Here is a 24,769-nt window from a genome sequence, read left to right as displayed (position 1 = left end):
GTGTGTGTGGTGGGGGGCGGGGGGGGGGGGGGGGGGGGGAGGGGAGTTGTTTTGATAAATATATTAGACTTAGCCCCCAAACAAAAATTTCTGACTCTGCCCCTAGTTGGCGGTAAAAAGAAGCCATGAGTATGAGTGTGAACTAGGGAAAAGAAACCGATTCAAGCCATAATAAATCATCATTGTATATGTGCAATTATTTGATAAAAATGATTTGTCACGTTAGTAAAATTGTCACCTCATTTCTCTCCGTCAGACAATAAAACTAATGAAAGAAGATAGAGGGAAACAATTTATTTTAACCATTTTTATCCTTATAAGATTGGAAGGGATTTTAATGCGACTTTGTTTTTTAAATACTATCATAAATTTGGCTATGAAATGCCACGTATAAACTCAAAATGATGGTGTAAATTCAATAAAACTTTTGGAGCATTCCTCAGGAAAGAAAAATTGTGTGGAGCCATGTATAAGCTAAGGTTCTATGCAAAAGTTTATATGTAGAAGTTGGTCCATATTCTCATCTCAACAGCTATAGTCATTCCAATAGACCAAAATAAATAACAAGAGTATAGTGTAGAAAAATTATAATCACGAACGAATTCAGTACAGGAACTGTCTGTACATTGGAAACATAAAGATGGACTTTAAACTGTCATAAACACCACCTCTAGTCCTTTTATTTCATAAATCTCCACACATAATAATAAGGAAAAACACTGGATCAATAATGAGACTATTATATTAGGGGCGGTGTTTGTTTTACACAGTAGTATATTTTACACACGTACATTGTAAAACAAGTTTTTTTTTTTGCCTTATATGATTATTCCTATTCTGCTTTGAGAACCTCCCAAAGGTCCATATCAAGAGATAAGTCACCCCAATAATTGAGGACATCCTCATCTAGAGTGTCCCCAACAACTTTTGCCTCTGGTACTATTCCCTCCGCCCAAAAGGTTTCTCTGGGCACTTCATTCAACCTGCCACATTGCGTACATGTTGCTCTCTCATCAAGTTCCCCGCAATTTGGCAAGCTTTCCCACCAGTTAATCCTACTCTCCGATTGCATTGGTGTTTGAGATATGTCTCTGATATCTTCCTTTTTTTTAAAGCTTCCTACAATTGCAGGTTTCCCACTTAACCAAGTTAAGTTTTTGGAGAAGGTCCTAGGTTGTGGCTTTATTACGTTCACTTTCACCATATCTTGGGGCTTTTCTTTCAGCTTGGTGATGTGTGAACTTCCCTTTTTGTGGAGGTGTGTGTTCCAATAGTTTTTCACATCATTAGCTGTTCTTCCCGGAAGTCTACCTGCAATAAGTGACCATCTATACAAAAAAGGAAAAAAAGTAAAAAAAAAAATGTTCAAATAATTATTGATTAACTTGTAATCTGTTTACTAAAGAAGTTAGAAGACCATGTTATCATGCATAAACAATAAGGGAAAAAATTAGTGGCAAATGACTTTAGGATTTTAGCGAGGTAGGAGCTGTATTTAAACTAGAATCTCTATACTATTTTTTTTTTTTTTGAGAATCATATTCTTCAGTATACTAGGACAATTTTAATGAATTCCTACTAATAATTACCACAATCATCAAATTTTATATTTAAAATAAAAATAAAAGAGACTGAAAAATTATATTTTATTAAACATGACTCCTAATGGGTTGGCTGTGAAGTGCGGCATCACAAAACGACTAACCACCTTGTGGGGTAAAACAAGTGTTGGACTTTATTGGAGTGTTAGCAATTTTGCTGTTAGTGAGTCTATTACGAGATAGAAGATACAATGCATATTTGATGTTTTTTAGATAGTAACAAGCTAAAGAAAAAGAGATCTCAACTCCAAGAAAATAACTAAGCATATCGAGATCTTGTCTTAAATTTGTAGACTAGGAAATTTCTTGAGTTTCAAGATACTGTCCAACTGTCTAAGGCATCTTCAGTGATAATCATGTTGTCAACATAGTGTCATGGTTAGTGGAAAGAATGAAAAGGATAAAATAATAGGAACTGGTAGAATACCAAGAAAAGAAATTGTGGAGTTGAACTTAGCAAACCAAGTCCAAGAAGTCTTCTTGAGGCCATATAAGCTCGACAAAGACGATAGATCTCATGGTGTGGATGTAAAAGTTTAGGAAGAGGCTACATGGAGACCTATTTACTTAAATAACCATTGAGGAAGTCATTCTTTATATCCATTTGAAAGAATAGCCAATGTCGAAAGGTAACAACTTTAATGTGAGCACACAGAGGAGATGAGAAACAAGAGCAAATGTCTATTCATAATCCCATTTTCTTATATGAACCATTTAACTTGAATGTATAGCTAAAAAAAAACCATCAAAATGAGTCTTGATTTTTTTTATGCCTATTGATGTCCAATAGCGGATTTCCCTAGAGCTACATCAACCAAACAATATGTATGAGTCTTTCCAAGTGCATTGAATTCCTTTTTCATTGCTCGTGGTTATGATTAATTGGAGAAGGTAATCTATTATTGTGTGAACATCAATGGGTATCAACCCGCCTTCAAAATGTTGTAGGAAGTGATGTAGAAAGGATGAGTGTTGTAACGATATCTAAAATGTGTTTTTTTTGTCCTAATGTTATAGAAAATGAGGATTAAGAAGGATGCCAGATTGTTCGAGGCCATTAAAGGAGGCATCTTTCTTATATTAACCGTTTTAGCTATATAATGATAAATGTCAAGGAACTCATAGGACTATTAATTAAAAAAAAAAAAAAATATTCATGTATGGTGAGAGAAATTTATTTATTTATTTTATAGCAAGAGAATTCGTCAAGATCAAATGGCAAAATAACATGATCCCCTACGGTAGTTTTGTTGTTCTTCAGCCTATTTTGTTATTGTTTAAGTTAACTTTTGTTCTTATTTGGACTATTTATAGTTCAAGGGGCCGAGTTTAATTTTTCAAGGCTCAAATTCTAAATCAACCTTAAATATATAAGTTTTTTTTTTCCTAAACCTTAGGAGGTCCAAGGCCCCCTTGGACCAATACTTGGCTCTGCCTCCCATCTCTAAGATAACAAAAAACATTACAGTTAAATGTAATAGACATCATCACCAACTAGAAAAATCCAAAATTTAAATCCTCTTCTCTAGCAGGGGTAGAGCCACCTTATACTATGGGGGGCCAAAAATGTTCAAATTTTTTTATAGTTGGTAAAAAATAGGCCCTAAATAATTTTTGTCAGATTTGGCCCCTTCAAATGAAACTAATTAGCCCCCCAAGTCTCCTTGATTCATTCAAATTTATTCAACTATGTTGACCTTTTGTTAGTCTTTCTTCATCTATCCTCCTCCAACACATCATCACATAAGCCCAACTTGTATAATTTTTACTATTGGGCTGTAGCTTCCTTTTATAGAAGGTTATTACTGCACCTTTTCAATTTGTATTTTCCATCTATCTCATCACTCATGGTGAAAGTGTTCCTTACTATTTTACATCAAATTCTCTCTACTCCTCCATTTCTTCTTCTCCTTTTTCATTACTATTTTACATCAAATTCTATTCATTTTTATCTAAGTTCAATTTCTATTTCTATTATGGTTGATAATAATTTTTTTTTCTTCCTCTTATTTATTAATCCAATTGATAGTCTAATTCATTAATTATATTTAGTATTTCATACTAACAAACTAAGACAACCATATTTAAGTAAGCTTTGGTATGACAAACACATCTATTTCTAAATTAGATGCATAAATGTTCATAGTCCAATATATGGTACCACTAATTTTATTTAAAACATCTCATACACATGCCAAAAGAAAATTTCTACCTCGCCCCTGCTCTCTAGTATAACTTTTTTTTTTTTTTAAGCATCACCATTAATTAATAATTATAGTTGTTGTCCGCATGGTTATGATGACATCTTTTCACTTCCTTCTCCTCCCACAAAGAGCTCTAAAGAAAACTTGAAAGACAGAGAGAGCTTGGATTTTTTTTTTTTTTTTTTTTTTTAGAAAGGAGAGAGCTTGGAATTAGTTGTCCTAGTTTTCACCCAAATTTTAAATTAATTAATCTTTGGTTCTTTAATGGTTTTCGTATCTTCAGTAAGTTGCAGTAGTCTTAACTAATGACATTCGTGGAGAAAAAAAATGGTTTTCCTTCCTTTGTGTTTGACCTGGTCTCTCCCAAGTCTTCCCTAAGGCTGTGAAATTGTTCGTTCCTTCTCTGTAAGGACTGTATTTCCCCTGAGACAACCCTGTTGTCTGTAGGGCTAGTGGTTGCTTCCTTCAAGGGATCCAGGAAACAGTTTAGTATTCTTTTCTCTTTGTATTTCTACGTTCTTTCTCTCTTTTTTTATTCTCAAAACTTAGCATAAGAGTTATGGAAGACCTCTCAAAACAATGGACAAAGTTTTCACTGCTAGACAGAGAGGGGGACAAAATAACGTTGGGAAAAAACAGAGGATCAAATGAACATATCATTGCTGCAAAATTCTTAACCCGAAGAGCTTTGAATGTAGATGCTATTGGTAGAACTTTTAAACCATTATGGAGGGCGATAAATGGGTTCACAATAAAAAACATGGGCAACCACATTCTGTTGTTTGTCTTTGAAAATCTGGAAGATGTACACCGGGTCTTACTTAGTGAGCCATGGACTTTTGACAAACACTTAGTGGTGGTTCAGAAGTATGAAAAAAACACTCCTTTACAAGACGTTAGTTTTAACAAAACCTCTATGTGGGTGCAGGTCTTTGACATTCCAGTAAGATACATGACAAAGGAGGTGGCAGAGGATATTTGTAGTGCTGCTGGAGAAGTGTGCCTCTCGGAAAGTCACCCAACGGAGGTTGGAGGCAGTTTTGTACGAGTCAGGGTCAGAGTAGATACAACTCAACCATTATGCCGTGGAAGAGTGGTTGACTTGGAAGAAGGTGGCCGTGTCTGGGTTTCCTTTAAATATGAAAGGTTACCCATTATATGTTATTGGTGTGGGCATCTTGATCATGATGAGAGAGATTGTCCGGTGTGGATTGAAAGCAGGGGTACTCTGAAGCACCAGGATAAACAGTTTGGTCCTTTCATGCGTGATTCTCTGAATGTCAACCCAAGGAAAACTGTTCTGCATGTGTCGGGCTTTTACGAAAATAGAGGGAGTCATCAAAACAGCCATGAGAAGCAAAAAGAAAGCTCTGGCAGTTATTCGGAGATGGAAACTTCACCGGAAAACACTCTTCCTCCTCTTTCCGGTGAAGAAGCAGGTATGGACACCTCGTCAGTGGCGGTGAATGCAATAAATGCAGAAGTACCTCTGACGGTTTCAAGACAGCGAATTGATGTTGAAATGACGACTGACACTCTAGATAAAGCTGTTTCTTCCTCCCCACCAGCTGGTTTTCATCATCCCAATGGAAGGGACGTTAGCACAATGGAAGGCAGATCCTCGATGGGTGATGCGGAACCCCCTCCAAAGATCTCAAATCAGGTACTTGATCCTAAAATCACGGGAACTTACGCTGAGGGTGACCCATTTTTAGCTAAGCTCCAAGAAATTGACCGTGACTTAAAAATGTTTGAATGTGTCCCATGTGGTGAAAGGGAGTGCGCAGTGAACAAACAAAGTGCTCAGACACTTCAAACAGTGGGTAGTCAGAATGGGGAGTTGGGCTTATTGGGATCTATAATAGGTGAACAAAAGAAAAGTGGTGAAATAGGAAAAAGTAAAGTCTCAAAAGGGCCGGCTGGGGAAGAAAAATAGGACCTGGGCCCAGCCCACAGAAGGAAATAAAAAAAGGGCTGTTGACCAGAATTAATAGGCCCATTTATGATGCAGGGGAGGAGGTTCCTTGTGGGGCTGAGGTTTTAAAACGTAAAGCTAGGGAGATTCAAGCCCGGGAGGAAATTAACGTAGAGAAGGAAAAAAAAAACAAAAGACAGAGGAGGTGACAAAAAAACAGAGTGTGTTGTCTGTTACACAATGGGGATCGGCGGAGGTTGCGGAGCAACCCCGCCGGGAGCAATGAGTATCCTTTGCTGGAACTGTCGGGGGCTTGGGAACCGGTAGACAGTTCAAGAGCTCGGTGATTTAGTCCAGGCACAAGATCCCACAGTGGTGTTTTTAGCCGAAACATGGCTGGTTGATTCTAGGCTTGCTGGTTTACGTGACTCTCTTCGATTTGGCCATCACCATGGGGTTTCTAGTTTAACTCGTGGGGGTGGTTTGGTGATGTTTTGGAAAAAAGACTTTGATTTACAAGTAATGTCTTCCTCAAAAAATCATGTTGATGTCTTGATCAATAGAGGTAAGGAAAATGTGTGGCGCTTTACGGGGTTTTACGGTGTACCAGAAACACAGCTGCGCATGGTTTCATGGGACTTGTTACGTGAATTAAACAACCGCTTCTCTGTGCCTTGGCTGTGTGGAGGAGATTTTAATAAACTTTTGAAGTCTCATGAAAAATTGGGGGGACGTTTAAGACCGTATGGGCAGATGCAAAAATTCCGAGAAGCCCTTGATGAGTGTGGTTTGTTTGATCTTGGTTTTGTGGGCAGCAAGTTTACGTGGTATAAAACTCATTCGGGTGGTAGTGTGGTTTGGGAAAGGCTGGATAGAGCTGTCAGTACAGCCGATTGGTTTAACTTATTCCTTGCAACTAAGGTTAAAACTTTGGTTTGTGCTTCCTCTGATCATAGTCCTATCATCGTCCTACCTAAGGGGATAATTTTAAAGCCTCAACGCCCTTGGCGCTTTGAACACATGTGGCTGGAAAATCATGGCTGCCATGACACAGTCCAGAATGCTTGGGAAACTGTCTCCTCTGACCCACCTATGTCAAAAGTGATGCTGAATGTTGGTACATGCAAAACCCAGCTGCAAGCTTGGAGCAAGAAGTCTTGTAATGTAGTAAGCACTTTAGTGGAGAAAAAAAAGATTCTGAAAGAAGCAGAAGTGTCTACGACAAAAGGAGGGAATGTCGATTTTTTTCTCCAATTAAAAGCTGAAGTGGCCGATCTTCTTAGAGTGGAAGAAAAAATGTGGCAGCAACGAAGCCACGTGCATTGGATGGTGTCGGGAGACAAAAACTCTAGCTACTTCCATAATCGCGCTTCGCAGCGTTTCCGGTGTAACAGCATCACTGAACTCAAAGATGCACAGGGCAGATTGGTTTCGGGTGATGATGGGATCTCTACTATGATTGTGGAGTATTATAAACATTTGTTTACCACCTCAAATCCACTTGATATCGAGGAAGTTGTTCAATTTACAAAACAGGTGGTATCCGAAGATATGAACAGTTTTTTAATCAAAAACTTCTCTAAGGAGGAAGTGGAGGTTGCGTTGAAGCAAATGGCCCCTTTAAAAGCTCCGGGACCTGATGGAATGCCGCCAATTTTCTTTCAACATTATTGGGAGAGCATTGGGGATGATGTTGTCAAAGCTGTGGTGTCTTGCCTAAATTCAAATTCTATTAAGCCAGGTTTGAATCACACCTTTATTACTCTTATTCCTAAGGTGAAGAGTCCTGAATATGTTTCTGAATTTCGTCCTATTGCCCTTTGTAATATATTGTATAAACTTGTCTCAAAAGTGTTGGCAAACAAGCTGAAGAAAATTTTACCCCATGTTATTTCTGAATCCCAGAGTGCATTCCAATCGGATAAAGCTATTACCAATAATATCTTAGTAGCCTTTGAGACTTTACACCATATGAAAAGAAAAAGAACGGGAAAGTTGGGTCACATGGCCTTAAAATTGGACATGAGCAAAGCGTACGACCGGTTGGAATGGGTTTTCCTTCAAAGGATTATGGAGAGGATGGGCTTCCATTCGAAGTGGATAGGTTGGATTATGGAATGTGTTAAATCCATGTCATATTCGATCCTAGTCAATGGTGAACCAAAAGGCCATATTATTCCCACACGTGGTATCCGCCAGGGTGATCCTCTCTCCCCTTATCTTTTTTTAATATGTTCTGAAGGTCTAAATGGATTAATTGAGCATGCAGTGGATTGTAAGAGTATTGAGGGTGTCTCTCTTTGTAGAAATGGGCCTAAGATCTCTCACCTCCTTTTTGCAGATGATAGCCTATTGTTTTGTTGAGCTAGAGTGGGGGACGTGGTAAAAATTCAGGAGGTTTTGGGAATGTATGAACGGGCTTCGGGGAAAAAAATTAACTCAGAAAAGACTACTCTCTTTTTTAGCAATAACACCTCTTTTGATACAAAGCAAGAACTAAAGATCTTGCTTGGGGTGCCGGAAATTAAGGAATATGAAAGGTACTTGGGATTACCAACGGTGGTGGGGAGGAAAAAAAGGGCGAGCTTAAATTTCATAAAAGATCGAGTGTTGGGAAAACTCCAAGGGTGGAAAGAAAAATTATTGTCGCAAGCCGGAAAAGAAGTGCTTTAGAAGGCGGTGGTTCAAGCCATTCCGACGTTTGCTATGAGTTGTTTCCGCTTACCTTTGGGTCTTTGTCATGACATTGAGATGCTCATTCGAAAATTTTGGTGGGGACAAAGGGGTGATAGGAGAAAAATCCATTGGGCAAAATGGGAGGTTTTATGCAAACCTAAGAGTGAGGGGGGATTGGGCTTTAAAGATCTTTGCAATTTTAACAAAGCCATGTTGGCTAAACAGGTGTGGAGATTGATTGAGGATAAGGAATCTCTATTTTATAGAGTTTTCAAAGCTAAGTATTTTCCAAATTGCTCAATCTTTGAAGCAAAATCTTCTTATGGATCTTTCGCATGGAAGAGTATCCTATGGTCTAGAGACTTAATTGAAAAGGGTTCCTTCTGGAGAATTGGTGATGGGAAATCAGTTCAGATTTATAAAGACGCCTGGCTGCCAAGTTCTGAAGGCCGTATCAGCTCCCCTGTGTTACATCTAGCTCCAGAGTCGTCAGTAGACTCTTTGATAAATGGTGCTTTGGGCTGGTGGAATACAAACCTCATTGATTTGTGTTTTTAACCACCTGAAGCAAAGTTGATCAAATCTCTGCCTTTGAGCTCCATTCCGCAACCTGACACTTTGGTTTGGAGACTAGAAAATTTCGGCTGCTACTCAGTGAAGTCAGGATATAAGTTCCTTTGCGAGCTTCTTTCTCATGACCCCTTTCGTTCTCAAACCTTGGACTCTATGAAGAGTTTCTGGAAAAGCATTTGGAAATTGAAAGTTCCTGGGAAGATAAAACATTTCCTCTAGAAGGCCTGTACAAACTCACTGCCATCTAAGGAAAATTTGCTGAAGCGTAAAATAATTCAAGAAGCAGGCTGTCCTCACTGTACTGGTAGTTCAGAATCTGTGGCGCACGCCTTATGGAGCTGTTCCTGCATCAAAGTAGTCTGGAATTCAGATTTTAATTGGGTGATTCGTTGTCCTTCAGATTCTGAATCTTTCTCGGATGTCCTTTATTTGCTACTACGGCTTGGTCAATCTGGTTCCAAAGAAACAAATCACGCCATGAAGACCACCCCCTGCCCCTCCACAGCATTGCTGGTTTTGCAAAAAATTATCTTTGCGAATTCAGGGAGTTGGACAGTCCAAAACCTCTCAGACAACGGACGGTTTCTCGCAAATGGTGTCCTCCAGCAGCTGGTTTGGTGAAGATAAACTTTGATGGTGCTTGGTACAATGAATCGGAGAAAGCGGGATTAGGAGTGGTAATTCGAAATGGTGAGGGCCTAGTGCTGGCTGCCATGTCTGAGCAGATTGTAAAGCCTCCATCTATTGAATTGCTGGAACTTCTTGCTGCCAGGCGTGCCATCTCCTTTGCTGCAGAAACGGGTCATGTGCAGGTGGTTTGTGAAGGCAACTCTTTTTCTGTGGTCAACTCTTTAAGGGGTAATGGCATGGAAAATTCCCGGGGAGGGCATTTAATTAGGGACATCAAATCCCAATCAAACTCATTTCTGAGTATTTTGTTCGCTCACGTTGGTCGGCAAGGCAATGCCGTTGCACACGCTTTAGCCCAGCGAGCGAGACAATCTTTCTTACCTCAAATCTGGTTGGAGTGTGTTCCAACGGATACTATGGCTTTTGTATTGGATGACTATCCTCTCCTTGATTAATATATCAACAAGTATTTCATTTCTCAAAAAAAAAAACTAATGACATTCTGTGTTTGGAGTTATTATTATTTGCTAGCGAGACTTGCCTGTTACCTAGCAGCTTATGGAGCCTGAGCATAAGATCAACTTCGTCTGCGGCGAAGTTTCCTCTCTTGATATTTGGCTTCAGGTAGTTCAACCACCTCAGTCTGCAGCTTTTCCTACATCTATTTAAGCCTGCAAAATGCATGAAACATATTTATTGAAAAAATAAGAAGCTCCGCCAATACTGCATTATTTATTTAAAACATAGCTTAGTTTTTCTTTAAATTACTCAGGAAGAGATCTTTTTTAATCATGATTTTCGCAACAACTCTAATATAGCATATTGTGAGTTGCTGCTTCTTATCATTTTTACATAAACCATCAGAGACTAAAAAAAAAGACAGGAGACAAAAACAAATGAACTTGGTTTGCCAAAGAAAAAAGAGAAATCAATCTCACTCACTCTAGATTCTAAAATAATACCTGCACTGACAGGAACCAGGTGCCATTTTCCTTCACCGTACTTCTGAATGCACTGCTTAAGTAGAATATCTTCCTCCTCAGTCCATGCACCTTTTCTCACACCAAAAGAGCCCTCCATGTTAAACATTTCCTCCCAACTGGAGGTATAAAAGGCACGTTTGTAAAGTGGCACTCTTCTTTTAGTAAAAAGCGTAATTAAGTTCACGTGGGGGTTGCACTTACTTTTCTTTTTCGGGTGTACACTTTACTCTGGTCAGTTATGTATCCCTTTATATCTATACGGTAGACAGCACAGTAAGCAGGGTTCCTACCTTTAAAATTTTTATTGACGTTGACGTGCGTCCCCGATATTCACAACTTTCATATGTGTTCCAGGCTTCGCCACGAGGTGAGTCGTGGGGGCCGTTGTGGAGCGACATGCGATGGGGTTGGAAACTCAGGCTAAACATTATATATAATTTCTTCCTAATGGTTGGTTTTTATTTCTTATTTATATCTTCTTAATTTATGGTTACTATTAATTCTGTACCTCAACTATTAAAACTTGTTATTTATGGTGTACTCTCAAATATGGAATATGTTTAATTTATACTCTTAAAACTTGCTGTAAGCCTGAAATTGTTATTTTAACCTTTTTTTTTTAAAGTACATATATTAATTGACGTTGACGTGCGTCCCCGATATTCACAACTTTCATATGTGTTCCAGGCTTCGCCACGAGGTGAGTCGTGGGGGCAGTTATGGAGCGACATGCGATGGGGTTGGAAACTCAGGTTAAACATTATATATAATTTCTTCCTAATGGTTGGTTTTTATTTCTTATTTATATCTTCTTAATTTAAGGTTACTATTAATTCTGTACCTCAACTATTAAAACTTGTTATTTATGGTGTACTCTCAAATATCGAATCCGTTTAATTTATACTCTTAAAACTTGCTGTAAGCCTGAAATTGTTATTTTAACCCTTTTTTTTTTTTTAAGTACATATATTAATTAGTTCTTGTTTGTTAATCTATCAACTGATTTTTTGAGAAGAAAAATCTATCAACTTAATATTTAGAGACTTATTATTTATAGGACAAAATTTAGCTATTAAATTTATTGTAGCATAAGGCTATAACCTTATGTGATGCCCCAATTTGATTGATTGTGTGATGTGTGTGGGTGTGTAATGAGTCCCACATCGAGTATTTACTGGGTTGAACTGGACTTTATTAACAACTACGAGGAGTCTCAATTGTGACTAGTCATTTTGAGGTATAGCGCAGATGTGGCTAGCGCTTTTTCCTTGGGTTATTACATATGGTATCAGAGCCGGCCCGGTAATCCCATGTGGGCTCAGAGACACTACCCCACAAAGTGGGCCCTAACGAGGACGTTAGGGATTTAAGTGGGAGAGATTATGATGTCTCAATTTGATTGATTGTGTGATGTGTGTGGGTGTGTGATGAGTCCCACATCGGGTATTTACTGGGTTGAACTGAGCTTTATTAACAACTACAAGGAGTCTCAATTGTGACTAGTCCTTTTGAGGTATAGCGCAGATGTGGCTAGCGTTTTTCCTTGGGTTGTTACATATGGTATCAGAGCTGGCCTGGTAACCCTGTGTGGGCTCAGAGACACTACCCCACAAAGTGTGCCCTAACGAGGACGTTAGGGATTTAAGTGAGGGAGATTGTGATGCTCCAATTTGATTGATTGTGTGATGTGTGTGGGTGTGTAATAAGTCTCACATCGGGTATTTACTGAGTTGAACTGAGCTTTATTAACAACTACAATGAGCCTCAATTGTGACTAGTCCTTTTGAGGTATAGCACATGTGTGGTTAGCGCTTTTTCCTTGGGTCATTACACCTTATTCAATATTCCTTTAGTGAAGGTGAATTTTGACAAATCCACTATTGGATTACATTTTCTTCTTATATCCTTTAAACTTGCAAAATTTCTAAAAAAATTAAAGATCAATAGTTATGTCATCGATAAATTATTAAAATTGCAAGTTTTTGTAGTTTAAAATTATGTATAAAACATAATCTTATAAATTATATAGTAAATAATATCCGATTGATACAAAATTTGAATAGGCTTTCATAGCAAATATACTCTAAGACTGAAGAAGATACTTTTGGAACTACCGTGCAGTTATAAAGTAATGTGACTGAACTATATGTAACAATTTTTCATATGGTAGTAGTCATAACTGATCACACTAACAAGACATGATTCCATATGGCTATAGAAATGAGGATATTCAGTGTGCAATTTTTCTCAAAGTTGGGTAGGTTTAATTCCAAGCTTTTGGTTGACAAGGATTCTTTGGTGTCCACTTCTTTATACTTTCAAAAATAAGACTATTATCTAATTCAAAGGAGTTTAATAAAAAATCAAAATAATGAGGATATAAAAGTAGATTGAATAATTCAAAATCACCCCAAACCACGACACCATGCACCACTCTTATTCTAATTTCACTTCTCCTTATTTTTAGCCTTTACTTGAGAGATAAACCAGTTAAGATTTTAAAAAAGAAGTTTTGAGCACACTTGGGTATGAAAAGGCTAGTAAACATAAAGGGGAGAATGTGCATGAATATATTTAAGGTGTGCACTATTTCCGAGTGTGCATCACCTCCAATAGATCTTATAAAGAGAAGTTCCACCACAACGGAAGAGTGGCATTGAAAAGATAAACACAAAAGTTCCATAATTTATACGTTATAACCGTAAATAAAATGCATCACATACTAACCAGACCATACTCATTAAAACCCATCAGCCATCACATACTCACACTTCAATAATAATAATAATAATAATAATAACAAAAAAAAAAAATATTAAAACCAATCAAGATTGAATTATTGAAGACAAAATTTTACCAAGATTGTTGACAGTCAGACAAGGTAGGACTAAGAGGATTTACCAAGATACTATCTGTGAAAAGCAAAAATATTCAGTTTCAAAAAGGGAGGCACTGACTTTATCATCTAAAGAGGCTTTAAAAATAAAGGTGTGGAAAATCATGGAATATAAAGGAAAAAATCATTAAATCATTGGCTGCAAGGTTAATCAAAATACACTTCCAGGTAGCAAACTGCTTCCGGGAAAAGGAAACTTTTGGCTAGGGATGGATAGATACAACAAGAATTACAACATGTCTTGCAGTTCATGTCCATCAAACTAGAGGTCAAGACCCCAAGTCCGTATAGCATTCCATTCACTAGATATGTTCATGGCACACATTCCAAATGACTTTCACTTGTACATGTTGCATCATGGCACACATTCCAAATGACTTTCACTTGTCATCCACCAAGTGACATATTGGTCATTTTCATGGATCCAGATCCTCCACCATTGTTGAAATAATCAGCTTATAAGAGGCAACACACACTCACATAGTCACACACAGCATAAATGGAAATTGTTAGGATATATGTGATTCACTTGTTAGGAACATATGTCACTATCTTATATAATTGGCTCATCCTTTGACAAAACACACTTTACTTGTATTTGGGTAGGTTTAGGATGTGTTTAATACTTCAAGAAACTGTGTTTCAAGATCAAGTGTTAAAGCCATGCAAATCTGTCCAAGATTCAAGTCTGAAAAGTGTCGTCATTAAAGCTCGACAGCTACCCATTTATCGAGCTTGAAAGAGCTGTTCAACCCCGTGGCTCAACAGATAGGGTATCTGTCAAGGTTTATGAAAAACAGATTTTCAGTTCTGTTTTGACTCTAATCCGTGATTATGTATTTGGGCTTTCTTTTCTTACAACCGTAGACATATAAAATGATTATTTTAAAGGTTGTCAAAGTGTATACAAGTTGCATAAGTGTTGAGCAAAGTTTGTTCAAGCAAATTGTAACCAGAGACAAAATTTGCCTTAATTCATCATTCTTGTGAAGAAGTTGCTATGTTTGTGCACCGTAAGGTTTTATGACCAAGCATCTTCTTGATCTTCATCGCTAAAATGAACTGAAGAACTTTGCAGCCAACAACTTTCTCTAGTTGGTAATTGAAGTCGCGTACTGGGATACGCACAATTAGTTAGTCATGTACTGGGAGCCGTGCATCGAAATGAGAAATTGTCACTACAGAACAAGTCCAACTGGGTATTGGGGTAAGGGTTTAACTATAGGTTGGTATAAGGTACTGAGATTCATTTACTTGTAACTGTTTGTTGTAATAATAGTGGAATTTCGGAAGTGGTGACTTAAAAATTACCCGGTGGGGTTTTTGCCGTGTTGGTTTTCCCCATTCGTAAACAAATCACCATGTCAAATTTATTTTTCGCTGCATACTTAGTTTATTGGTCATTTGTTTGTGCTACTACGCGTTTGCATGTTAATTAACTTAATTAATTCACTTAGCTAAATTAATTGGTTAATTTATCACAAGGGGTCAATTCGTTTTTGGCCTATCAAGTGGTATTAGAACAGACATACTCTGATTAGGGTTAATCTTTACTGTGTTTGATCCATTGACCCTTGTTTGTCATGGATAAAAGACAGTTATTAATTATACCTCCTCTATTTGATGGCATTAACTATGCTTACTGGAAAGTACGCATGAAAACTTTCTTGCAGTCTCTAGATGAAAAGGTGTGGTGAGCTATAGAAATTGGTTGGACCAAGCCAAAGGAAGCGCCGGCCAATTGGGATGATGCCGAGATCAAGACGGAAAACTTCAACAGTAGGGCATTGAATGTTTTATTCAATGCAGTCACTAATGAGGAGTTCAAAAAGATATCCTCTACAGAAACTGCTAAGGAGGCATGGACCATCCTCCAGACAACCTATAAAAGAACTAAGGCTGTCAATGACTCGAAGCTTCAGAGGCTCACTACAAGCTTCGAAGAGATTAAAAAGGAGGAGGATGAGTCGTTCGATGAGTTCTATGCCAAGCTCAAGGACATAGTGAACTCAGCTTTCAATTTTGGGGAAACTATTCCTGAACTCAAGATTGTGAGAAAGGTGCTCAGATCTCTACTTAAGAGATTCCATGCCAAGATTACGACAATCGAGGAATCAAAGGACATTGATAAGATTCCTTTGACAGAGCTGGTTGGCAATCTACAGACCTATGAGCTAGGGTTAACTAGAATTAAGAAATCGGGTAAAGGCAAAAGCAGTGACACGGATGAGTCTTTAGATGATGAAGATTCTAAGATAAAGTCCTACATCACCAGGCAATTCAAGAAGTTCATGAAGAATGCCAATGGGAAGGGCTTTAACAAGGACCGTAGGCAATCCAGTTCTTCTCAGTTCAAGACCCAAGACAAAGGGAAGAAGGATGCTAGGAATGGTGGTCAGCACACTGTTCTCATAGGACCTAAGTGCTTTGGGTGTCAAGGCTTTGGTCACATGAAACAAGAGTGTCCTACATATCTCAAGAGCATTAGGAAGAGCAAGGCATTTGCTGCTACTTTGAGCGACACCGAGCCTGAAGATGATTCTGATAATGAGGATGACAGAATCCTGAATGCCTTCACTGCCACTGTCAATCCTTCTGAGGGGATTGTTGAAGATGTGGATGAAGAAGAGAAATTGGTGGAGTCCAAGTTTAAGAAGATGGATGATCAAGATGATATCCATACAGCCTATGGGAAATTATACAAGCTTTCTGAGAAACATGAGAAACTTTATAAGCTGACCACCAAGAAGCTCAGTGATGTGGAGCTTAATCGTGAAGAGCTTTCCACAAAATTTGATGAGGCTAATTAGACTATTGGAGTACTGAGGGTCGAGAACAATTTCTTGGCTGAGAAGAGCAAGAAGTTTGAAGTAGAACTGTTTCAAGTCAGAGCTCAATTGGAGAGGACTTCAAGTGCAAAACTTGATAAGATGCTCAGTCTTCAAAAATCTGCTTCTGATCGAACAGGTTTAGGGTATGGTCTCTCTTCTTCTAATATTGCTTCTACTAGTACTACTGTTTTTGTTCCTCCTAGTAATAATGTTATTGAGAACAATGATGTTAAAACTAATATAGCTAGTGAGAACATAGACAAAAGTAAATCTATCTTAAAAACACCCCCTACGCAAGATAAGAAGGAAGCTAAAAACCTTAGGGCTAAGAAAGCTAACTCTCAAAAGTCTAAATAGAAGAAGCAGTATCTCTGTCATCATTGTGGAGTTGCCAGTCATACTAGACCAAATTGCTATAGGTGGTTAGCCACTCAATAGAGCAACAGCATGATAGCATCTGGAAGCTAGAATCAGCTTCAATCCTCTCTTGCTCCCCTTGAAGATCTTCTCAAAGCCTTCATGTTCCTTTCAAACTTGAACGGTTTCAATTCTTCCCCCTCACCACCAATTCAAGGGTTCACTCAAAGGAAAAGTTCTTCCAAGGTGTGGAAGGAAAAGGGCTCCAAGTGATTCTATCACTTTCTTCTCTCTCTTTGTGTTTTGTTTTTGTATAACTTGTGTGTTTTGCTTTTATTTTCAGTCAGTCTAGTTTTTATGCTTTGCTTTGGTTAACATGTTTTTGTTTGTTTTCAGTTTTGTTTATTTTGGATTTCATATAAAAATATAAAAAAAACTTGTAAAAAATCAGAAAAATACAAAAACAGTGTGTTTTGTGAACATTGGTACTTGTGTACCTTGGAGGGCCATTAAAACAAAGTTTTCTAAATTTTGTATGTCTTGTAGTTTAGATGAGCATCTCTATGCACAACTAAGCAAGTGAGTTTTGTGGCTCTTGTTTGTGATGAGTAAGATTAAGTAATCTCTTGTACTTAACACTCGTATCACTTTTTTTGACGGGAAGAAAAATCCTAAGAGAAAGGTATAAATAACCATCTCATCACTGTTACCCGCCAATCATGAAATGACATTTGTGTGCTTCGGCATAGTAAAATTGGAATGTCAAATGCTTGATATTTCTTCTCTCTCTTATATGCCCATGCATGATTTGCTTAAAAAGAAAAATATGCAAAAAAAATAAAAAGCAAAAAGATCAAAATGCTCTATATATGATTGCAAGTATGTATTCTAAGAGATGTGAGAGTTATAAGATATACTTCAAAGGTGATAGTCCCCATCAAACCGTTATGATTGTGTGTGAGTTAAAGTGATTTTCTCATATTTCAAATCGTCATAACGTGTATACACTTATGCAATCTTGCGATGTTTTTCACACACAACACGCAATATTCTTTGCTACTCCTGATACATGTGCAGGTACAATGTGATTTAGCCATCACAAAGTTTACATGTGTTAATGTATGTTCACTAAACTGTCTTGACTTGTTTTTGAAATATAAAATTGGTTAGACTTGTTTAGTGTGTGAGTGTGTGTGTTTTAGGATTCATGTGCTTAAAAATTGTTGTTGGGAGATGTTTTTGAGAGTTTAAAATGTTGATTGGATCGTTAGTTGTGTTGCATGCTTGATTGCATTCATATCTGTGTTTTTCCCATTCTTGAAAAACTGTTTTTAAGCAACCTCGATACCTCCTCAACACCTCTCGACACCTGCCCTTTTTGTCGAGATCTTAAATTGTTTCTTATCGCAATCTCAATAGCTGTCTCGATAGCCGGTGGATTGATCGAGAAAGTTCCTGGACCCTCGATAGCTTCTCGACAACACTGGTGGATCGATCAAGCTTCTTTGATCGTGTCTGATGAATTCTTCCTCGACACCTCTCGATAGCTTCATCTATCGACATTCTGTTTTCTCGACACCTGTCTCAACACTTGGCTCAATACCTCTCGATACCTCTACCTGTCAAGAATTACTGAGGATCTATATATAGGCTTCAGCGCGATCTGATCCTCATTTTCTCGATCTCTCTCGATTTGTCCGTGCCTATTCACCTCCCAAACACTTTCTTCTCTCTCAAAACCTTCAACCCACATGATTTTTGGCCGTTCCTTGCTCCAAATCACTTGGTATGATCTATTTTTCTCTCATTATTCATGCATTTCATGCATTTGGACCTAGGTTTTATGGTTTTTGAAAACTTTTGGGTTTTTTCAAAATTGTTGAGTTATTGTTGAAATTTTGGGATGAGTTTTTGATTAAATGAGTTTAAAACCTCATGCATTGCATCTCACTTGCATTATAACTATATTTTCATGCATTTAGATGTGTGTTATATATATTAAACTGATGTGTGCTAATAGGTTTGGATTGGGTTGAACCCATGATGCAATTTCTTTTGCATATCACATGTTCATGCATTCTCCATGCATACGTACTCTCTTTTCAATATACTTGTTATATTTGAACTGTTTGGAGCTTTTTTGATTTTCTCTTTCTTCCCCCTCTCTCTCTTGTTTACGTTAGTGTGTCAATAGCACCTAAACGTAAGTCTGCTCCGTCCCAGAACCCTTTGCGTTCTAGGGCCTCCACTTCGTCTTCTGATTCTACTCCTTCTATTCGATTCCATGATGAGGATGCCCGAAAGGACTTCTCGGAGAACTTTTCTCGACGAGGTGTTCATTCGGAACGCCAAGTCATTTTGGCAGACTTCGCCGATACTGACCTTCCCGATGTCATTCACAGTCGGGGTTGAGAGTCACTATGTGACGTCCCGGTCACTTATCCTTCCATGCTGATCTAGGAGTTTTACTCCAACATGCATGGAATTGATTCTTTAGTACCTCTCTTTTCTACTCGCATTCGAGGTACGCGCATTGTTGTCACACCAGATTTGGTATCCGATGTGCTCCATGTTCCGAAGGTAAAGCATCTTGACTACCTCGGATGTGAGCGTCTGAGGACTGTGTCCAAAGACGAGATGATCTCTACTTTCTACGAGTGCCCTTCTGATTGGGGTGATCGTCAATTTACACCATGCAAGGCCTTTGCTAAAGGTCTTAGATTCAAGAACATGGTGATGACTTTTGTTTTGCACCCACTCTCTTACTATAACTCTATCACAAAGCCTCGTGTTCGATTTTTGCTTTCCTTGTTAGAGCACCTCACTATAGATTTTCCTTCACATTTTATTCTTTCCATTATAGATGTGTATAGGGATACGGCTACCCGTGATAAGCTTATTTTCCCTTCGGCTATCACGCGAATTTTATGCCATTTTTCTGTTTCTTTTCCCTCTTCTGACCACTTCCCCGTTATGTGTGCCATTGACTATGCTACCGGTAAACGAAGTGAGGCGCAATTTCAATCGAGGCGGTCCGATACGGCAACTCCTCCCACTCTTTTTGCTCCATCCACATCCGCTCCCTCATCTTCTATGAGTGGAGTGACTCTAAAGGACATCATGGCACAGCTTCAGCCCATGGATGCTCGCTTCGACAATCTCAGGGATGAGTTGTGTCAGGTGAACACTCATGTTGGACGCATTGCTTGACGTCAAGCTGAGATGGGTGGTTATACTATGCCGTCCACTCCTGTAGCCCCTGCGGATGAGAGTGATGCTGATGATGCTGCTGATGATGATGATGTTGATTCTGATGATGAGGATGATGGCGTTGCTAGCTCACCTAGCGATGATGAGATGTCTACTTGACACTCTTACCCTTTGTTACTCATAACAAAAAGGGGAAGTAGTTTTGATTATGAGAGTAGTCATACTTAGGGAGAGGGTTAGCATAGGAGATTTTTGTTAGGGGGAGAGTACATATTGAGGGATGTAGTGAGGATTACCTATATCTTTTCTTTTCTTTTCTTTCTATTTGAGATACATTTATTCTTGCACCTTGGGTTTTGTGACCATTATTGGCATACATTGTACTTATTTTCTCTATATGTTGATGTATGTTTCTTTCACCTATTCTTGCATGTGTTGTTTCTCTTCTTTCTTTATACACATGGTTCTTATTACTTGTATGCAATCTATTATTTTTGTTTCACACAAAGATGTCTTGATGAATTTTGTTTAAAGTGTTTCAAAAATACAAGTTGTCAAAGTCTACTTGCCATAAACCCTTCTTGCAAAGTTTTTCAAGAGATTTTGTTAGGATAGATTTCATTGTATTTAACAAGTAAATATGAGTTGAGTGATTTATGACTTCTCTCATATCTCATTTGTTTGTTGTGGTTTTGTCACAGATTGCCAAACGGGGAGATTGTTAGGACATATGTGATTCACTTGTTAGGAACATGTCACTATTTTATGTAATTGGCTAATCCTTTGACAAAACACACTTTACTTATATTTGGGTAGATTTAGGATGTGTTTAATACTTCAAGAAACTGTGTTTCAAGATCAAATGTTGAAGCCATGCAAATCTATCCAAGATTCAAGTCTGAAAAGTGCTTGTCATTAAAGCTTTATAGCTAGCTCAACAACTAGCCATCTATCGAGCTTAAAAGAGCTATTCAGCTTAAAAGAGCTATTCAAACCCGTGGCTTGATAGCAGCTTGACAGATAGGGTATCTATCGAAGTTTATGAAAAATAGATTTTCAGTTTTGTTTTGACTCTAATTCGTGATTATGTGTTTGGGCTTTCTTTTCTCACAACCCTAAACATATAAAAGGATTATTTTAAGGGCCGTCAAAATATACACAAGTTGCACAAGTGTTGAGCAAAGTTTGTTCAAGCAAATTATGACCGAAGATAGAATTTGCCTTAGTTCATCATTCTTGTGAAGAAGTTGCTGTGTTTGTGTACCATAGGGTTTTGTGACCAAGCATCTTCTCTAAATTATCCAATTTCATCAATTTGACCCTAGTGTACTGTTTGGCCACTAAGAAACCTAGCGTAAAAGGGAAAAAGGAATCCAGAGCTTTGAAACCTTATATTCTCCGTGTAATCGTTCCAGAGAAAAAGAAACTTTAAATTTCGTTATCTAGGCAACTAGACCAGAAAATGTAAGATTTCAAATCAACTTCTCTCTCCTCTGCTGAATTTTCTTAGAAACCAAAAAAAATCTAACGAACACAAAACAAACACAAAAATAAAAGCAAAATCGATAATTACATTACCTAAAAAGAACTAATTTATAAAAAAACAGAGGCACTCAAAACACGATCAATTGAAAGAAACTAGTATAAAATTATACGAATTAATAACAGAATGACGAACTTTCACTCTGCGAAGAGAGACGCCTCGGTCGCCAATTCAAACACGATGAGATTAATCCAACTCAGTCTTCGTAGCTCCGATTCACCTTTGCGATGACTCGCTGATGTTTGAGCTTGCGAAAAAGAGAGAGAGAGAAACAGAGTTCGAAAAATAATATAAGAGAGAGAGAGAAACAAAGTTTTAGGGAAAAGAAAAGATTAATTGAATCAAAGGATTATGTACCACCGGTCAAAGAGAAATTTCCTCAAACACATGACATGCACCCATACTTTTGCTCAAGCGACTGCACCCAAAATTAAGCCAAACATTCAAACTTTCTCTTCAGGAAAAAAAAAACCCAAATGCAAAAAATTGCCAATGCAGGGATCATACCTTGTCGAGAATGTGAGCGTTGTAGTGCCAGAAAGTGTCGCAGCCTTCGTCGGATTCAAAAGTGAAGAGCTTGAGCTCAAAATCAGACTCTAAAGGCCTAGACATGTCCCAGAGAACCCCATTGACCTCAGAAATCAAAGCGTTGGTAGCCAAACTCTTCGAAATCTCTCTCGCATGTCACCCACTTCTTCCCTTCCTTCATAGTCCCATCCGGCAACGTAATCCTTCCACACAAAAAAAAAAAAAAAAAAAAAAAAAAAAAAACCAAATTAGAATTGAGTGAGTGTGAAAAATCTAGGCTAGGGCTAGGGTGAGGAGGATCAGCGGTAGAGAGGGGTGGGTTGAAGGTAAGGGTTTGGGAGTCAAAGGGAGAGAGTGACAGAGAAGGTGAGAGATCGGGTTAGAAATCAGAGACTAGTTTAGGGTTTTTTATTTTATTTTTTATTTTTTTTTATATTTATACCAAACTTGTAGCCGCATTTAAATAAACGCAGCTACAGACATGCTTTAATCCGCGTTTATTTAAAACGCGGCTTAGGTATACAGTTGTAGGGCTTAGGCCACATTTTTTAAACGCCACTTTAGGAAACATTAAAAAAAAAAATATCGGATGGATCTATAGCTGCGTTTTTAAAACACGGCCTAAGCTCACCCCATAAACACAGCTCAAACATCAAAAAACACGACTATAGAGCTGGTCTTTGGGCTTTGGCAAACGCAACTCAAAGCAGTCAGCTGCGTTTTTGTAAATGCCGCTTAAAAAAGTGCAACTAAAGCTCGGGTTTTTGTAGTGAGGATCTTGTGATTACTCAGGGAAATGATCCCACCGACACTAATAGATACAATTCCTTGTCCTTTTACCTCTTTCCTTATTTCCTTTGGCAACCTCTTTCCCTTGGCTACACTAGATTCAACCAAAAGACAAATCCAAATCACTTCACCCCTTTTTCACTTGAGTCAGGGGAGAGGAAAAATCTTTTACTAGGAATTTATGAGTATAGTTGTACATATCTTACTTTTATGAAACAATAGCACCCCATGTAAAACGTGTACATATATTTTTTACAATGCTCGCATTAGTAGAATGAATACGGCAATATCCAATTGCACTGTAAGTCATCCATCTTCCCAAATTCATTTACATATTTTTCTCTCTTATCAAAATCTTATCTTTGTTATGATAATGTTATTCCATCTGACTATTATACAAAATTTTACGAGAGACTTATGTCATGCAATGAATGAAGCCAAACCAGATAGCAGAATTAGATTAAAACCAGCGTACTCTTCACTAAGGAGATGCATTGGGGTTTGTGTTGGAAATAAGTCGGACTTCATATAGATTATCTTCACTCTTTCCTGCATACAGAAGCATATAAGAATTCTGTTTGCTATGTAATGCAGTGTGTGCTTTTCAAGCTTCTGAGATTTTCACTTAATTTAAAGCATTTGAACATAAAATAATTACCAACTTCAGCCGCAATCCCTGGTCCAAAGAATGAAGCAAATTTTTCCTACACCCATGATTGGCAATCAAAATCAGCATGCAGTGATACTCAACTGATCTAAGCCCTAAGGATTACAAACAGAACTACTAAGGGTCCAAGGCCTTGTCATTACACGATCTTCATGAAATATTTGAACCATACACACAAAGTCCTGAAAGGGCATAACACTGTTTTACCTGTCTTTTTTCAAAATCTGACAACTTAAGAGCTTTGGCCGCAAACACCAGGACTAAACAGTATTTACCATTTCTGTGACCTAAGACATGGTAGCAAGTGTATCAGAAAGTGGGTTATGCTCATGACATACAAATTCCAACAATGAAATGCCATTCAAAAAAGTACTAGTTCGATAAATAAGGTCTCTGTCAAACGGTAAACGGTCTCAAGTATCAACATATGTATAATAACGGAAAAATGATCATATAAGTATCAGGATTTAGGAAGGCTAGTTGTAAAATATTGCAAAAGATATCATATTGGATGACCTCAGACAATAGAAGGCTCTACGTATCTACATATTTGCAAGATGCCAAAATATAGGTGGGCAACCAAAATGGTCAAATATGCTTTTTGCACACAATAAGAAAACTCATATTGAAGTACAGCCTACAAAGACAAATGAAATATTGTTTGGGAGATTTTAATGAAATATTGTTTGCAGAAGAGAAGCAAGGATGGTTGGACCACCCTGAAAGACAAATGCAGGGATTTAGGGATGCATTGTGATAAGGATAAAAGGAGTCTAGCCTTAGACCGACGGTTCTGTGCGACCTTCCATACATAAGCAGACGGAGCCATAGCAGACGGTCTCCAAGTGTGACGGTCTTAACTGTTGACGCCCTAAAAGCTGAAGGAAATGAATTGATGCTGACGGACCAAGTAATATGACTTGTTCCCCACGCTACAAGTAAGGGATTGACTTGTTTCCCACGCTATAGAATATTCAAGAAACCCCTATAAGGAAAGGATCCCGAAAAATACGCCCAAAAGGACTCCTATAAGGAAAAGACTTCTACTCCAAGGGAAAAGGGGACGACCTTTGCTACTATAAAAACCTTAACACCCTCATGATCCAAGGTACGCATAATTTTATCCTCTCTAGCACTCTAGAGCAGTGAGAATAGTTCTAACTTGACCTTCGGAGGGTATTTGGCCGGTACCACACCGGTACACTCTGCTAGGTTATTCATTTTCGTTGTGCAGATGCCATTTGCGATCGTACGAGGGACGTGTGACTCACTGGTGGTATTTTCGGCATCATCAGTTGGCGCCGTCTGTGGGAAACGCTTTAACATGTTCTCACTCCCAAGACAAAAGAGTTACATGGTACTCACT

At 38.1% G+C, this 24,769-nt stretch overlaps 1 protein-coding gene and 1 long non-coding RNA gene across 2 annotated transcripts; both read right to left on the bottom strand.

The window, feature by feature from the left end:
* Positions 1–575: 575 nt before the first annotated feature.
* LOC126714040 (transcription factor MYB114-like) lies at positions 576–10,782 on the bottom strand. The gene is made up of 3 exons (XM_050414028.1): positions 10,562–10,782; positions 10,141–10,270; positions 576–1,328 (listed from the first exon to the last, which is right to left on the bottom strand). The coding sequence occupies exons 1-3, from the start codon at positions 10,686–10,688 to the stop codon at positions 833–835; spliced, it is 753 nt and encodes a 250-aa protein (XP_050269985.1). The 5' UTR covers positions 10,689–10,782; the 3' UTR covers positions 576–832.
* Positions 10,783–23,251: 12,469 nt separating this feature from the next.
* Positions 23,252–23,681, bottom strand: LOC126714043 (uncharacterized). The gene is made up of 3 exons (XR_007651525.1): positions 23,611–23,681; positions 23,395–23,440; positions 23,252–23,285 (listed from the first exon to the last, which is right to left on the bottom strand). It is a non-coding gene; the product is annotated as an uncharacterized LOC126714043 (long non-coding RNA).
* Positions 23,682–24,769: the final 1,088 nt, after the last annotated feature.

Source organism: Quercus robur, chromosome 2, assembly GCF_932294415.1.
Source record: "Quercus robur chromosome 2, dhQueRobu3.1, whole genome shotgun sequence".
Lineage (NCBI taxonomy): Eukaryota > Viridiplantae > Streptophyta > Magnoliopsida > Fagales > Fagaceae > Quercus > Quercus robur.
This window is presented reverse-complemented; position numbering and strand designations above follow the sequence as displayed.

Bases quoted from the DNA above. Each gene is read 5' to 3' on its own strand.
- LOC126714040 (XM_050414028.1), bottom strand. From the start codon at position 10,688: ATGTTTAACATGGAGGGCTCTTTTGGTGTGAGAAAAGGTGCATGGACT. The intron at 10,271-10,561 runs GTATTATTTTAG...TGCATTTTGCAG, and splicing joins CCTGGTTCCTGTCAGTGCAG to GCTTAAATAGATGTAGGAAA. The intron at 1,329-10,140 runs GCAAGTCTCGCT...TTTTTTGTATAG, and splicing joins CATAAGCTGCTAGGTAACAG to ATGGTCACTTATTGCAGGTA.